General features: G+C 73.5%; 2 protein-coding genes across 4 annotated transcripts; one reads left to right on the top strand and one right to left on the bottom strand.

The window, feature by feature from the left end:
• Window positions 1-1,442: 1,442 nt before the first annotated feature.
• LOC104017973 (cell adhesion molecule CEACAM6-like) lies at window positions 1,443-7,335 on the bottom strand. 2 transcript variants are annotated; one of them, XM_087778565.1, is made up of 8 exons: window positions 6,897-7,335; window positions 5,285-5,653; window positions 2,993-3,268; window positions 2,299-2,559; window positions 2,060-2,159; window positions 1,921-1,973; window positions 1,799-1,830; window positions 1,443-1,689 (listed from the first exon to the last, which is right to left on the bottom strand). In XM_087778565.1, exons 2-8 carry the CDS (start codon window positions 5,382-5,384, stop codon window positions 1,579-1,581), a joined length of 933 nt encoding a protein of 310 aa, XP_087634691.1. In that variant the 5' UTR covers window positions 5,385-5,653; window positions 6,897-7,335; the 3' UTR covers window positions 1,443-1,578. The 2 variants fall into 2 exon arrangements, with proteins under 2 accessions (XP_087634691.1, XP_087634690.1); XM_087778564.1 differs by lacking the exon at window positions 6,897-7,335 and adding an exon at window positions 5,893-6,016.
• Window positions 7,336-8,203: 868 nt separating this feature from the next.
• LIPE (lipase E, hormone sensitive type) lies at window positions 8,204-15,654 on the top strand. 2 transcript variants are annotated; one of them, XM_087778588.1, is made up of 10 exons: window positions 8,204-8,249; window positions 9,324-9,837; window positions 10,278-10,368; window positions 10,445-10,590; window positions 10,721-10,906; window positions 11,321-11,615; window positions 12,151-12,378; window positions 12,737-12,886; window positions 13,201-13,448; window positions 13,662-15,654. In XM_087778588.1, exons 2-10 carry the CDS (start codon window positions 9,325-9,327, stop codon window positions 15,246-15,248), a joined length of 3,444 nt encoding a protein of 1,147 aa, XP_087634714.1. In that variant the 5' UTR covers window positions 8,204-8,249; window position 9,324; the 3' UTR covers window positions 15,249-15,654. The 2 variants fall into 2 exon arrangements, with proteins under 2 accessions (XP_087634714.1, XP_087634716.1); XM_087778590.1 differs by lacking the exons at window positions 8,204-8,249; window positions 10,721-10,906 and having other exon boundaries at window positions 8,531-9,837.
• Window positions 15,655-15,672: the final 18 nt, after the last annotated feature.

Genomic DNA, 15,672 nt, shown 5'->3' on the forward strand with positions numbered 1-15,672 from the left:
CCGCCAGCGACGGGACTTTCGGGGCCGCCTCCGCCGGGGGGGGCCCCGGGGCCGCCCCCCGCCCGGCCCCGCCCCGGCCCCGCCCCGGGGACCCCGGGGGGCGGGGGGGTTCCCCGCCGCGGCCCCGCCCCTGGGAGCGCACCCAGGCCCCCTGGCGGCCGGGCGGGCGCGGGGGTCCCGCAGCCCCGCCCCGAGGTGGGGGGCGCGCACAGCACACGCACACGCACACGCGTGTGCCCACGCGTGTGCACGCCAGGAAACGGGCCCGGGCACAGCTCCCCCTGCCCTCGCACACCCCTCGCACCCCCGGGGCCGGGCACAGCTCCCCGTGCCCTCACACACCCCTTGCACACCCCTCGCACACCCGGGCCCGGGCACAGCTCCCCGTGCCCTCACACACCCCTTGCACACCCCTCGCACACCCGGGCCCGGGCACAGCTCCCCGTGCCCTCACACACCCCTTGCACACCCCTCGCACACCCCTCGCACACCCGGGCCCGGCACAGCTCCCCGTGCCCCTCGCACACCTGCGTGCGGGGGGCTGCCACCCCCGCCCAGGCCCCCAGCCACCGTCCCTGCAGAAACACGTGCCCGCACACGCCTGCCCCGGGTGCGCACACGCGTGTGCACACGCGTGACCAGGCCTGCCCCGGCTCCCGCCACCCCGTGACTCAGGCCCGACTGGTTCAGCGGCTCGGGGTGCGTCTCCCGCGGCCATGGGCCCCCCGTGGGCGGGCGAGCTGCGGCCCCCGGCCACCACCGGCTCCCCTGGCACCAGCTCCCCCCCGGCCTCGCCCTCCCCGACGCCCCCCAGCACCCCCCCGCCCACCGGGGCGCCGGCCTCGGGGCCGGCCAGGCCCCCCCCGTTCCTGGCCTGGCTGGTGGCCGGGGCCCTGGTCGGGGTCCTGCTGGCCGGGGCCGTCGCGGCCGCCATGGTCCACCGGCGAGTCCGGCCCCGGACACGACACCCAGGGTAAGGCCGCCGGGCGCCGGGGTCCCCTCCCCGGATTCCTGGGTCCCCCCGCTCCCCCACTCCGGGCTCCTGGGCTCCTTCCCACCTGGGTGCTCTGAGCCGCTGCCCGAACACCTGGGTCCCCCCCCCGGACCCCGGGGTCCCCCCAGTCCCCTCCCCAGATGTCTGGGGGTCCCCCCCAAGGTTGAGGGGGGCGCGGTGCCAGGCCGGGGCGAGGGTGCAGGGAAAGGAAGGGCGGGGTTAGGCTGGGTTTAGGCAGCGTTAGGCTGGGTTGGGTACACGTAAACTGGGTTAGGCAGGGTTAAGGTAGGGTTAGGCAGGGTTTAGGCAGGGTTAGGCAGGGTTTAGGCAGGGTTACGCTGGGCATGAGGAAGAAATGCTTTACGTGGGGGGTGGCAGGACGCGGGGCCATGAGCGTGTCACGCGTGTGTGTGACGGGCCGTGCGCGTGTCACACGCCTGCGCCAGGCTCTCTGCTCCCATCGCCTCCTTTATTACAAAGCTGGCCCTGCGCGGGGCACCCCGGATGCCTGGGACCAGCCGGGGGGCCCTGACCCTGACCCCTCCCGGCCCCCCGCCAGGGACCCAGGCGTCCGAGGCGACCCCCTATTTCTGCCTGACCTCGGAGTAGATGGTGCAGCCGTCGAGCTGGGGGGGGCTGTGGGGCGCCGCCCCCCCCGGGGCACGGAAGGCCAGGGTCGAGTACTTGACCTCATCCTGCAAGGCAGCACCGCGCGTCGGGGACGCAGGCGTCTGGGCCCCGCAGCCCCTCTGGGGACGGGACCCAGGGGTCCGGGTCCCCCAGACGCCACCTGGCACCCCTTACCGTGCAGTCTGTGCTGTCCGCCACCGGGGCCTCTGTGGGGCAGAGAGGGGGTGAGGTGAGCACCCCAAGGCCTGGGGGTCCCCGCGATACCCCGAGACACTGGGGGGGGGCACACAACTCACCGCAGGGCGGGGCACCGGGTTTGGCTCCGTTGAGGGAGGTGGAAGTCGAGGACCTGGGGGCAAAGCAGAGCCCTGAGCGGGGCCGGGGGGCTGGGGGGCCCCGGGGGGCCTGGGGTGGCCATGGGTCCCATCACCTTACCTGCCGACGTGGCGCCAGAGCAGGTACCCGGCAGCCCCCAGCAGCCCCAGCCCCAGCAGCGTCCCCAGGACGATGCCGATGATGGCCCCGCTGCCGAGACCTGCGGGGAAGCGGAGGAGCACCCCAAAACGTGGGGGGGGGGCCCGGCAGCAGGGGAGCGGGGGCACCCATGGCCAGAGCAGGCCGCCTCGGGGACCCGCCATGTGGGGCCCCCCCCTTGCCCCTGGACCCCCCCTCACCCTCATTCTGCAGCAGCAGCACGGTGGCCTCGGCGGCACGGCCCAGGGCAGGGTTGGTGGCCCGGCAGCGGTACTCGCCGGCCTGGCCGGGGTCCCTGAAGTTGAAGTGCAGGCAGCTGCCAGCAGCCAGGCTGGTGTTGCCATAGGTCCAGGCAAAGAGGGGCGGTGGGGCAGCAGCGGCGGTGCAGCACAGCTCCAGGCGGGAGCCCAGCTGCAGGCGCAGGGGGCCCGGCGGGGTGACGGTGATGCTGTCGGGGCCATCTACAGGCAGAGGGGCAAGGGGTCATGGGGACGGTGGCAGGGGACATGGGGGACATGGGGACAGGGACAGCATGCGGCCAGACAGGGATGGCGTGGGACACACAGGGATGGGGACGGACACGGGGGGCGGTGATGGCGCAGGGACACGGGGACGGGGGCAGAGGGGACATGGGGACAGGGTGGCGTGGGGATGGACACGGGACAGGGACGTTGTGGGGACAGGGCGGTGCGGGGGACGTGGGGATGGGGACAGGGGTGCATGGGGGACACAGGAGAGCGATGGCGTGGGGGCACGGGGACAGGGACAGAGGGGACATGGGGTCAGTGCTGGTGTGGAGGCGTGGGGATGGGGACGGACACGGGGACGGCACAGGGGATGCAGGGACAGGGACGGTGTGGCGCGCACGGGGACAGGGATGCAGGGGGAACTCACAAAGGATGGCGATGTTGACGTCCTCGCTGCGGTTGGTGCTGACGGCATTGCTGACCTGGCACACGTAGGCACCAGCGTCACCCCGCTGCGCCGGCCACACCGTCAGCGTGCGGTTGTCTGGGGACAGGGACAGGCGGCCATCGGCCGACACCGTCACCCCATCGTGCAGCCAGGCCACCATCTGGGTGCCGGGGGGGCTGCGGCAGGTCAGGGTGATGGTGTCGTTCTCCACCACCGTCACGTTGTCTGGCGTCACCGCTGGCTGCGCCAGCAGCTCTGCAAGCAGATGGGCACAGCAGGTCAGGGCTCATGCGGCGCCCTCGCACTCGCTCCCCCATGGCTCCCCCTCGCTGCGCAGCGCGGTGGCAGGGATGGTGGCAGTGGCATCGGCGGGGATGGCGTCCCTGGCTACTCACCCCAGACCCGCAGCTCGAGCCAGGAGCTGTTCCGGCCGCGGCCACTGTGGGGGTTCAGGGCCTGGCAGACGTAGCCCCCCCCGTGCGCCGGGGACAGGCGGTCGAGGACCCAGGTGGCCCCTGGGTGCTGGGTGGCCCCAAAAAAACAGGTGTAGTGGGGGGCCGGGACGGCAGCGGCAGCACAGGTCAGCGTCAGGGGGGACCCGGCCGGCAGCTCGAGGGGCCCGGCGGGGTGACAGTGACGGCGTCAGGACCGTCTGCGGGTGAGAGGGGTCAGGGGCGGCGCAGGGGACGGCGCAGGGACAGGGGCAGCACAGGGTCGTGGGGATGGCACTGATGATGGCGCTGGGGATGCGGAGATGGACGTGGGGACGGCGTGGGGGATGGGGGGACAGATCTGAGGAGGGCAGTGGCGACATGGGGACAGACACAGGGACAGTGCGGGGGACGTGGGGACGGACACAGGGATGGCACGGGGACAGCATGGGGACAGGGGCGGCACAGGGTTGTGGGTGTGGGGATGGTGACAATGCTGGGAGACAAAAGGACGGCACGGGGACAGGGGGACGGGCGTGGGGAGAGCGCTGGGGACACGGGGACAGACACAGGACAGTGAGGGGGATGGGAATGGACGTGGGGAGGGCGCTGGGGACATGGGGATGGACATGGGGATGGTGTGGGGGATGTGCGGACAAGCACAGCACGGGGTCACGGAGATGGGGTTGACAATGGTGCTGGGGACACGGGGACAGACAGGGGGACATGGGGACAGAGATGGAGGTGACACTGGGCACACGGGGATGAAGGTTGGGTCAGCACTGGGGATGTGGGGACAGACAGAAAGATGGCACTCGGGACATGGGGACAGACATGGGGATGGCGCAGGGCACGGGGGGATGCATGGGGGACAGGGACACTGGGGGGGACTCACAGACGATGGTGACAGTGGCATTGTCGCTGCGGTTGGTGCTGATGGCGTTGCTGACCTGGCACGCATAGGCGCCAGCGTCGCCCCGCTGCGCGAGCCACACTGTCAGCGTGCGGTTGTCTGGGGACAGGGACAGGCGGCCACTGGCCGACACCGTCGCCCCATTGTGCAGCCAGGCCACTGTCTGGGTGCCAGGGGGGCTGCGGCAGGTCAGGGTGATGGTGTCGTTCTCCACCACCGTCACATTGTCCGGCATCACCGCTGGCTGCGTCAGCGGGACTGTGCGGGGGACAGATGGTGTCAGCGGGGCCTGAGGACACCGGGGGGGGAAACAGGGACGGATGGGTCGGGATCGGGTCAGCGCTGCCCTGCATGGGGATGGGGACAGCGATGGGGGGTCCTGAGCACCCCCGTGTCCAGATGCTCCCCCCTCCCAGCGTCACCTCGTCCCCATCCTGAAACCCCCGGGCGGTGGGGTTGTCCCCGCGTCCCCATCCCAAATCCCCCAGGGGGGGTACGGGTTTGTCTGTATGGAAGCCCCAGGGCTTCTCCCCACCCACCACCCCAGGGGTTCCCCCAGCCGTGACGCCCCAGGGGACACGCGCAGCCCCGGGTTGGGGTGGCCCCCCCAGCTCCTCGTGCCCAGGGCGGCGCAGGAAGGCGGAAGTGTGGCCGGTGGTTAATGATTCACCTGTTGCCACTGGTGGGGGGGACGGGTTGGGGACGGGATGGGGACGCCTCCGGCACCCCAAAACGGCGCAGCAGGCAGGACTGTAGCGCGGCCAAAGGCCACTGGGCGCGTGGCGGTCCCCACCCTCCCCGCGACCTTCGTTCGGGGGTTTCGGCGCTCGCCAGGGAGGGACGGCGACCAAGAAGGACGGACAGACGGTGGGTCACCCTGGAAAGGGCCCGGACAGTTCGGGGGTGCGGTGGGTGGCAGGAACTCACCGTGGATGGTCAGGTTGATGCTGGCAAGGGTGGGGGCGGGGAGCCGCAGGCCCACGGTGTAGGTGCCGGTGTCATTCAGCCACAGGCGGTCAATGTGCATGGAGCAGTCGGTGGCGCCCGTCTCCCGCCCGGTGTACGCCAGCCCGTTCTGCTGCCCCAGCGACGGCTGGATGTAGTAGTTGAAGATCTCGAAGGAGATGTCAGCGGTGGGCGCCCGGTGCCAGGAGCAGGACAGGACCTCGCTGGGCACCGGCGGCTCCAGCGTGAAGGAGACGCTGCCCCCTGCCCAGGCGGCCGGGGGGTCCTGGTGGATGCTGAAGTGGGGGGCCTGGCCCCGCACCGGTGGGGGGCCGGAGAGCAGGAGGGCAGCTGTGTGGGGTGGAGGAGGGCGTCAGCCCCGGGGGGCTGCGGGAGGTGGAGGAGGGTGTCAGACCCCCCAGACAGTCCCCAGGACAGATGGGACCCCGCAGGGGACCCCGCGGAGCCCCTGGGGTGGAGAGGAACCAAGAGAGGCCCCAGGGGAGGTCCTGGGAGAGGGAGGGGACCCCCGACGGACCCCAGGAGGGCCCAAAGGCCGAGGGGCCCCGTCGCGCCCCGTCGCACCCCACCTGCCAGGACGGCAGTGCTCCAGGGGCTCCGCAGGGGGCCCAGCGCTCGGTGGCCCATGGCGGCTCACCCCAATGCCCGGGTGGCCGTGCCCACAGCTGTGCCCGGTGAGAGGAAGGGGTTGGCCCGGCCCTCCCCGGGGGATGGGCTTCCCCACGCCAGCCCCGTGGCGGCACACGCGACGGGACCTGCTAGCGTCACCGCGGCGGGGAGCCCAGGGTGCCCCGGCACGGCTGCAGCCCCTCTCCAGGGAACAGAGCCCCCTCGGGGGGCACCGCTGGGGCCGGGGGTTTGGGGGGAAGGAGGCCAGGGCCGGTGACGGGTGGGCGGGGGCTGCCATCAGGGTGCCCTGACGGCCCCCCGAACCGGGTGCCCCAAAAGGCCACAAGGGAGATGGGGACGGAGGCAGGGATGGTGTGGGGACGTGGGGACGGGGATGGACATGGGGACAGGGACAGCGTGAGGGGCATGGGGACAGCACAGGGGACAAGGAGAGGGAGATGGGGACAGTGTGTGGATGGAAATAGACACGGAGATGGTGTGGGGGACACGGGGATGGGGATGGGGGTGGGATGGGGACAACATGGGGACAGCACAGAGGGGACAGGGACAGCGTGAGGGGAATGAGGACAGCACAGGGGACAAGGGGACATGGGGACAGGGATAGGGTGGGATGGGGACATTGTGGGCATGGGGGTGGATGTGGGGACAGTACAGGGAACATGGGGATGGAGATGGGAACAGCATGAGGAGATGGGGATGGGGATGGGACAGGGACAGCACGGAGAGGGCAGGGGACATGGGGACGGGGACAGCACGGAGGGGATGTGAGGACGGGGGACATGGGGACGGGGACAGCACGCTGGGGATGGGGGACGGGGGACGTGGGGACGGGGATGGGGACAGCACGGAGGAGACGGGGGATGTGGGGACAGCCCTGGGGACGGCACTGGGGACCACGGGACAGGGCTGGCCGTGGGGCCACGGGGCGGGCGGGGGCACTCACCCCACAAGCACGGCGTCACCCCGGCTCCGGTATGAAGGCGACGTCCCAGGGTGCTGCCGGGCGACGGCGGGGTCCCGGCGGGGGCACGGGGGGCCCAGCCCCTTCAGGTGCCCCGTGCGGGGCTGGGGCCCATTTCGGGGGTGCCGGACGGGTGCGGTGGCGGGCGGGCGCCCCGCCAACCCCTCCAGGTGCTTCCCGGCAGCGCCGCCCCACACCGGGGGGGTCGTGGGCGGTGGGGGGATAAAGGTGCGGCAAGGGCCCCCCTCGGGCAAAATGGATCTGTCGCTGCTGCTGCTGCTGCTGCTGCTGCTGGGGGTCCCCGCCGCCCCCCCGCCCGCCCCGAGCCTGCCGGGGCTGGGGGAGCCCCGCCGGCATCGCCTCCCCCCGGCCATGCCCCCCCCGAGGTCCGGGGGAGCCAGCGGTGGCCCGGGAGCCCCCCCACGACGATCCTGCGCCTGCGGGAGAGAGGGTGAGGGAGCGGGGGGGGGGGGGGGTGCCGGGGGACCCCCACCCCCCTCTGCCCCGGGGGGGGTGGGGGCCCCCCTGGCCCCCGCCCCCCTCTGCCCTCCAGGGTCCTGGCGCCCCCCCGGGAGCCTCCGGCGGGGACGGTGCCCCCCACGCTCCCGCCCCCCCGCCCCCCCGCAGGGGCTCCCCCTGCCCCTCTAGCGACCCCCCGGACCTGCCTGGACCCCCCTGGACCGTCGTGGACCCCCCCGGACCTCGTTGGACACCGCCTTGGCCCCCTTGACCCCCTGGCCCCCCTCGACCCCCGCAGCTCCCCTGTGCCCCTCGATGCCCCCCCGCGCCCCTCCAACCCCCCCGTGACCCCCTTTAACCCCGCCCCCCGAGCCCCCCCAGATCCCCCCGTGACCCTCCGACCCCCTTTGACCCCGGAACCCCTCCTTTAGCCCCCTCGTGACCCCCCCGTGACCCCCCCAACCCCGGACCCCCCCCCCCTTTAGCCCCCCCCGAGCCCCCCGTGACTCCCCCCAACCTCGGACCCCCCCCCCCCCCCCCATCCCCCCCGTGACCCCCTGGACCCCACATGGCCCCCCCCGTCAGACACCCGCCCCCCCAGCCCCCCCCGACCCCCTTCGACCCCGGAACCCCTCCTCTGCCCCCCGGGGGATCAGGGGCCAGGGGTCGCCCCCCAATAAAGGCCTCAGCACAGCGCCGGCTCCGCCGCGCCGGGTCAGGGGTCGCGACCCCGCGGGGGGCGCTCGGGGGCCTGCGCGCTTGCGCGGAGGGGGGGCGGGCCGTCGCCAGGGCGACGCGCGCGGCGCCCGGCGGCGATTGGGCGTCGCGCGTCACGTGCCCGGAAGCGGCGGGGCGGGGCGGGGCGGTGCAGCGCAGGTGGGAGCGAGCCCGGGGGGGCCCGAAATGGGGGGGGACCCCGAAATTGGGGGGAACCCCGAAATTGGGTGGGCCCCGAATTGCGGGGGGGCCAAATTGGGGAGGGGCGACATGGGGGGTCCCGGCATGGGCGGGGGCCGAAATGGGGGGCAGCACCCCAAAATGGGGGGGCCGAAATGGGGGGGCCGAAATTGGGGGGGGACCCCGACATGGGGGGGGGCCGAAAAATGGGGGGAGTGATAGGCGAAATTGAGGGGGCACCCCAAAATGGGGGGGGGCGGAAATTGGGGGGGCGAAATGGAGGGGGACCCCCAAATGGGGGTCTGTGACCAGCGGGTCACAGGCCCGGGGTCGGCCGCGCTCCCCACGGCCGCCCCACGGCACCCAGACACCTCCCCGTGCCCCACAGCCGCCCCACGGCCGCCCCACGGCCGCCCCACAGCCCCTCGGCCCCCGTCCGGGGTCACGCAGGGACGTCCCCGTCCCCGGAGCCACCCCCGTCCCCGTCCCCCCTGCCCCAGTGTCCCTGGCCCGGCCCCGTCCCCCCTGCCCCACTCCCTTGCTCAACCCCGCAGCCCCTGCCCCAGACGCCCCCGGGGGGGCTCTTGCTGCTCTCCAAGGGGGTGCCGGCGCCCCGTGGCCCCCCTCGTCCCCTCTGCCCCACTGGCTCGGCCGTCCAGCCCCAGGGGCCCCCCAGAGCCAGCCCCCCCAGGGCTGCGTCCTTTGCTCCTCCTCGGGGTGGGGCTGGCGTTTTATAACCGGGCGCTGGCACCCCATAGCTGATCCTCGCCGTCACCCCCGGCCCCACACCCCCGCCCCGTAGCTGACCCTCGTCCCCCATAACCCTGCCTGGCTCCCCTGCCTTGGCCCCATCACCGGCTCTCACCCCACGGCCCCACAACCTTGGGCGCGTAGCCCTCCCTCGCCCCGCTGCCCTTCCCGACCCCAGCCAGCCCAGCCCCGGCCGCCTCCTGGGCCCCCCCACGCCAGCCCCCGGCCTCCTGCTCCCCCCGGGGGTGGAGGGGCCGGTTCATAAGGGGGTGCGGGCCTCCCCTGACCCTCCCGCCCCGGCAGCATGGACGCCCGACCGCTCTTCCAGTCACTTCAGGCGTTGGCGGAGGACAACGCTTCCTTCTTCCAACGGAGCGGCACCGAGAGCGGCCGCCGCTTCGCCGCCGCCTTCGCCGCGCTGCGGGAGCATGGCCGGCGCCTGGAGCCAGCCCTGCGGCACTTCGCCCGCCTCTACCACCGCTTCGACCTGGACGAGGCCACGCCGGGCAACGGCTACCGCAGCCTGGTGCAGACGGCGCGTTGCTGCCTGGCCCACGCCGTCCACAAGAGCCGCTACGTGGCTGCCCACCGCCGCAGTGTTTTCTTCCGCGCGGGGCACAACGTGGCTGAGCTGGAGGCCTACTGTGCCGCGCTGGCCCAGCTGCGTGCCCTGCTCTGCCTGGCTCAGCGGCTGCTGGCCCACAACCGCCCCGGTTGCCTCTTCCCGCTCGAGGAGGACGGCCTCAGCGAGCAGGTGCTGCGCGAGTACAGCACCATGCACAACAGCTGCTTTTACGGCCGCTGCCTTGGCTTCCAGGTGACGGGGACGCAAGGACGGGTCGACACGGGGACAGCGAGGCAGCTTTGCCTGGGGGTTTGGGTCTGGGGGACACGGGGACGTGGGGACAGGCTGGCACGGGGGCATGGGGACGAGCTGGCACAGGGCCTTGGGTTTGCGGTGGACAGGGATGTGGGGACACAGTGCCTCGGGGCCAGGGACACGCCGAGACGCGGCGTTGTGCCCACATGGCGCCCGGGGCTGCGGGCATACAGGGACACGGGTGGGTGCACAGGGCCGGGGTTACAGACACGCAGGGACGTGGGGGCACAGGGAGCGCGGCCGCCTGCGCGCGGGGCTGGGGCTCACGGACGCGCGGGGACGGGGGGGGTTCCTGCAGCGCTGGGCTTAGACGGCCAGCCCGCAGGGACACGGGGACATGCCATGCCAGGCGGTGACACGTGGTGCTGTCCCCGCAGTTTGCTCCCTCTATCCGCCCCTTCCTGCAGACCATCGCCATCGGCCTCGTCTCCTTTGGGGAGAACTACAAGCGCAACGACATGGGGCTGGGTGAGTGCCGGGGGGCCAGGGGGGCCGGGGGGGTCCCGGGTGCCAGCCCTCCCTGTCACCCCCCTGTCCCCCCCAGGGGTGGCGGCCGGGTCCCTCTTCACCAGCGGGAAGTTCGCCATCGACCCCGAGCTGCGGGGGGACGAGTTCGAGCGCCTGACGCAGAACCTGGACGTGCATTTCTGGAAGAGCTTCTGGAACCTGACCGAGACCGAGCTGCTGGCGGTGAGCGGGGCTGCGGGGACCCCTCCCTGGGACCCCCAAACCCCCCCGGCGCAGCGCTGGGGGTCCCGCTGCGGGGGCTGTCTGCCGGGGGGCCTGGGGGGATCGAGCTCCCTGACCCCCCTTCCCGCAGTCCGTGGCCAGCATGACGGCCACGCAGGTGGGGGTCTGCCGGGCGCTGACGGTGCCCCCCGAGCCCCTGGAGCTGCCGCTGGCGGCCGACCCCTCGGTCACCGTCACCATCGCCCCCCCCGTGGCCCACACCGGCCCCGGCCCCGTCCACATGCGGCTGCTCTCCTACCAGCTGCGCGAGGGGCAGGTGAGGGGCGGGGGGCGCTGGGGGCGCAGACTCGGGGCGGGGGGGGGATATGGGGGGCCGAGAGGTGAGCCCCCCCCACTATGGGGGGCACAGGGGGGTGTCCCTGGGGGTGGGACACTGGGGGGTCCTTGGCGGGGGGTAAACCGGGGGTCCCTGCCGGGGGGGGAGCAGGGGGGTCTGTCTGCTGGGGGGCACATGGGGGTCCCTCCAGAGGGGGGGGGCTCTGTCTGCTAGGGGGCACATGGGGGTCCCTGCAGGGTTGGGGGGGGGCTCTGCTGGGGGGCACACGGGGGTCCCTCCAGAGGGTGGGGGGCAGGGGCTGTCTGCTGGGGGGCACACGGGGATCCCTGCGGGGGGTGGGGGGGGGTCTGTCTGCTGGGGCCCCCGCAGCAGGGCTCATCCTGCTCCCCCCAGGACAGCGCAGCGCTGAGCGCCCTGACACGCGCCGAGGGGCCGCGGGCGCCGCTGCGGTGGTGGCGGGGGCCCCCCCTGCCCCCCTCACCTGCCCTGCTGGTGCACTTCCACGGGGGGGGCTTCGTGGCGCAGACCTCCCGCTCCCACGAGCCCTACCTGCGGGGCTGGGCCCGCGAGCTGGGGGCCCCCATCCTCTCCGTCGACTACGCCCTGGCCCCCGAGGCCCCCTTCCCCCGGGCGCTGGAGGAGTGCTTCTACGCCTACTGCTGGGCCCTGCGCAACTGCCGCCTGCTGGGTGGGCTGCCGTGGGGCGCTGCTGTGGGGCAGCGGGGTGCTGGGGACCTGCTATGGGGCAAGCGGGGTGCAGGGGGCAGCTATGGGGGGAGCAGGGTGCAGGGGGTGGCTATGGGGGTGATGGGGTGCAGGGGGCAGCTATGGGGGGAGCAGGGTGCAGGGGGTGGCTATGGGGGTGATGGGGTGCAGGGGGCAGCTATGGGGGGAGCAGGGTGCAGGGGGTGGCTATGGGGGTGATGGGGTGCAGGGGGCAGCTATGGGGGAAGCAGGGTGCAGGGGGTGGCTATGGGGGTGATGGGGTGCAGGGGGTCGCTATGGGGCAGGGGGGGGCAGGGGGCGGCTACGGGGCAGGGGGCTGTGGGGGCTGCTGCAGGGAAAGCAGGTTGCAGGGAACCCCCCGTCGTGCTGCGGGTGATCCAGGCAGAACCCCCCTGTACCCCGCCGCCACCGTCGGTGATGCCCCGACTGCCCCGTCCGACGCGGCCGAGCCCCCTGGGGTGGCTGGCGGGGTGACCCCCACTCCGTCCCCGCCACAGGCTCGACGGCGCAGCGCGTGTGCCTGGCGGGCGACAGCGCGGGCGGCAACCTCTGCCTGACGGTGTCCATGCGGGCGGCCACCGTCGGGGTGCAGGCGCCCGACGGCATCATGGCGGCCTACCCCGTCACCCTGGTGCAGGCGGCCGTGTCCCCCTCCCGCCTGCTGACGCTGCTGGACCCACTCCTGCCCCTCGCCGTCCTCTGCAAGTGCCTCAGCGCCTATGCAGGTGGGGGCCGGGGGGAGACGGGGGTCAGGGGGACGTGGGGAGGTGGGAGGGAGATGAGGGGTCGGGGGGAGATGGGGAGATGGGGGGTCAGGGGGATATGTAGGGAGATGGGGGGTTGGGGGGACATGGGGGGACATGGGGAGGTGGGAGGGAGATGGGGGGACATGGGGAGATGAGTGGTCGGGGGGACATGGGGGAGATGGGCGTTTGGGGGGACGTGGGCATCTGGAGGAGACAGGACTGGGACGTGGGGGGCTGGGGAAAGATGGGGGCACGGGATGGCATGGGGGGTTGGGGGGATGTGGGGACCCCCGGCAGGGCTGCTGGGGACAGTTGGGGACCCCCTGCCCCCCCCCAGGGACGGAGGGGGAGGCCGAGACCCCCGCCCTGGAGACCCTCAGCCCCACACGGCTGCTGCGCCGCGACACGGCCCTGCTGCTGCGTGACCTGCGCCGGGGGGCGGCCGCCTGGCTGGGGGGGCTCTTCCGCGGGCCCCCCGCCCACCCCAGTACGGCGGTAATGGGGAGCGGGCTGGGGGGTGCTGGGGGGCAGGGGGGTGAGCCTGCCCTGCATCAGCAGGTTTGGGGGCACCGAGGAGGATATGGGGACATGGGGGGCATTGGGGACATGGTGGGGGGGGTTTGGGGATGTGGGCAGGGGGCATTTGGGGTGATGGGGAGCACTGGGGGCACGGGGGGGCCGGGGGGGAGACACTGGGAGTTTGGGGGAGACTTTGGGGGGTGTTGGGGCCCCCAGGGGTGTCTGGGGACATGGGGGGGCGTTGGGGACGTGGGGGAGAGGATCTGGGGTCCCGCCCCGCAGACCTGCCACGCAAGAGCATCTCGGAGGCGGGGGGGGCACGGCGGGAGGAGGAGCCCCCCCCTGGCGAGGGGGACCCCGAGGACGGGGGCGAGGCCCCAGAGTACCCGGACGAGTTCCAGCCCCTGCGCTGCCGGGGGCCCCCCGCCCGCTTCGACCTGCCCCCCGCCCCGCTGGCCAGGAACCCCTACATGTCCCCGCTGCTGGCCCCCGACGGGCTGCTGGGGGGGCTGCCCCCCATCCACCTGGTGGTGAGTCCCCCGAGACCCCCGGCCCCCCAAGGGAGGGGACACGGACCCCCCGGCCCCCCGACGTGTCCCCACGGCACCCCCACGGCCCCCTGGTACCCCACATCCCCACAGATGGCCCGTGTCCCCCCGACACCCCCCGTGTTCCGTGTGCCCGTGTCCCCCCTGACCCCTGCCCTGCCCCGAACACCCCCCTGACCCCCATGTCCCCCCCAGGCCTGCGAGCTGGACCCGCTGCTGGATGACTCGGTGGCGCTGGCCCGGCGGCTGCGGGCGCTGGGGCGGCCGGTGACGCTGCGGGTGCTGCCCGACCTGCCCCACGGCTTCCTCAGCCTGGGCCCCCTCAGCCCCGAGACCCGCCAGGCCACCGCCATCTGCACCCGCCTCATCCGCGACATCCTCCAGCCCCCCAGCGCCCCCCCGGACGGCCTCCGCCGTGGGTCGCTGCTGCTGGGCCCCCGCAGGGACAGCCTGGCCCCACAGGACGGGCTCCGCCGTGGGTCGGTGCTGTTGGGGTCCCGCAGGGACAGCCTGGCTCCACAGGACGGGCTCCGCCGTGGGTCGGTGCTGCTGGGGTCCCACAGGGACAGCCTGGCCCCACAGGACGGTCCCCGCCGTGGGTCGGTGCTGTTGGGGTCCCGCAGGGACAGCCTGGCTCCACAGGACGGGCTCCGCCGTGGGTCGGTGCTGCTGGGGTCCCACAGGGACAGCCTGGCCCCACAGGACAGTCCCCGCCGTGGGTCGGTGCTGCTGGGGTCCCGCAGGGACAGCCTGGCCCCACAGGACAGTCCCCGCCGTGGGTCGGTGCTGTTGGGGTCCCGCACGGACAGCCTGGCCTCACAGGACAGCCCCCGCCGTGGGTCGGTGCTGCTGGGGTCTCGCAGGGACAGCCTGGCCCCACAGGACAGCCCCCGCCGTGGGTCGGTGCTGCCGGGGGGCCGCCAGGAGAGCTTGGTGACTCACGGCACGGGGGGCACGGCAAGCCTTGGCTCCCTGGCTGCAGCGACGCACAGCATGGCGGGCATGGGGGGCCCTGGAGCTGCCCCGACCCACGGCTCAGTGGCTGCAGCCAACCCCGGCACGGGGGGCACATCAACCCACGGTGATGGCACCGCCCCAACCCACGGCTCTGCAACTGCGACCACCAGCGACGATGGCACCGCCCCGATCCACGACGGCAGCGCTGCACCAGCGACCGGCTCCAGCATCGCTCTGACCCGCGACACCAGGGTTGAAGGCGGCAGCGCTGCCCTGACGCACAGCACCGACACTGCCCCGACCCACAGCACTGGGGCCACCTCAATCCACGGCACCGGCACTGGCACAGCCAACAGCACGAGCACCAGCATTGCCCCAACCGACCGCACCGGAGCCACCTCAACCCATGGCACCGACACTGCCCTAACCCACGGCACCGGCGCCACCTCAACCCATGGCACCAGCACTGCCACAACCCACGGCACCAGCGCTGCCCCGACACGTGACACCGGCACCGCGCTGACCCACATTGACAGCACTATCCCAACCCACGGCACCAGCACCGGCTCGACCCACGGCAACAGCACCGCCCTGCCCCACGGGCCCGCGGCCGCCCTGCCCCACGGCACAGGGTCCCTGCCGGCCCCCGAGGCCAGGGCTCCCCCCCAGCAGCCCCTGTGCTGCGGGGCCCTGACAGAGGGGGGGGCCCCCAGCCCCCCGGACGGCCCCAGCCCCCCCCAGGTGCCCCCCGGACGGCGGCACAGCGGGGCCCAGCTGCTCGCCCGCCGCCCCAGCGGCCCTGCGGGGCGCGAGGTGGGGTCCTGAGCCCCCGGTCCGGGGGAATAAAGACCTGCTGATAGCACCGAGGTGGGGGGAACGAGGGGTTTGGCGCACCCCCTCCTCCCAGGGCAGGAGGGGCTGGGGGCTCCGGGGGGCGTGGGGGGGGCCGGGGGCACCCCCGGGGGCTTTGGGGGCCCCCACTGCCCCCCGGACCTGGGCAGCTGTCTGCCAGGTGGCCCACGGGCCGCGGGGCTGCCGCCGGCCCCGAACAGGGGAATTTGCTCAAAAACCAGGGTGAGGCACCCCAGGACAGCAGAGACACCCTAAAACGGGGAGATTCACCCCAAAATGGGGCTCTTCACAAGGGAACGGCGAGTCCCACCCCAAAAAGGCAGCGATTCGCCCCCAAACGTGGCGCGTTCCCCTCTCAGCCCCCCAATAAAGCCCTGGCCCCCCACCCCTGCGTCCT

Source organism: Nipponia nippon, unplaced genomic scaffold, assembly GCF_047370975.1.
Source record: "Nipponia nippon isolate SJK-2023a ecotype South Korea unplaced genomic scaffold, ASM4737097v1 scaffold_44, whole genome shotgun sequence".
Classification (NCBI taxonomy): Eukaryota; Metazoa; Chordata; class Aves; order Pelecaniformes; family Threskiornithidae; genus Nipponia; species Nipponia nippon.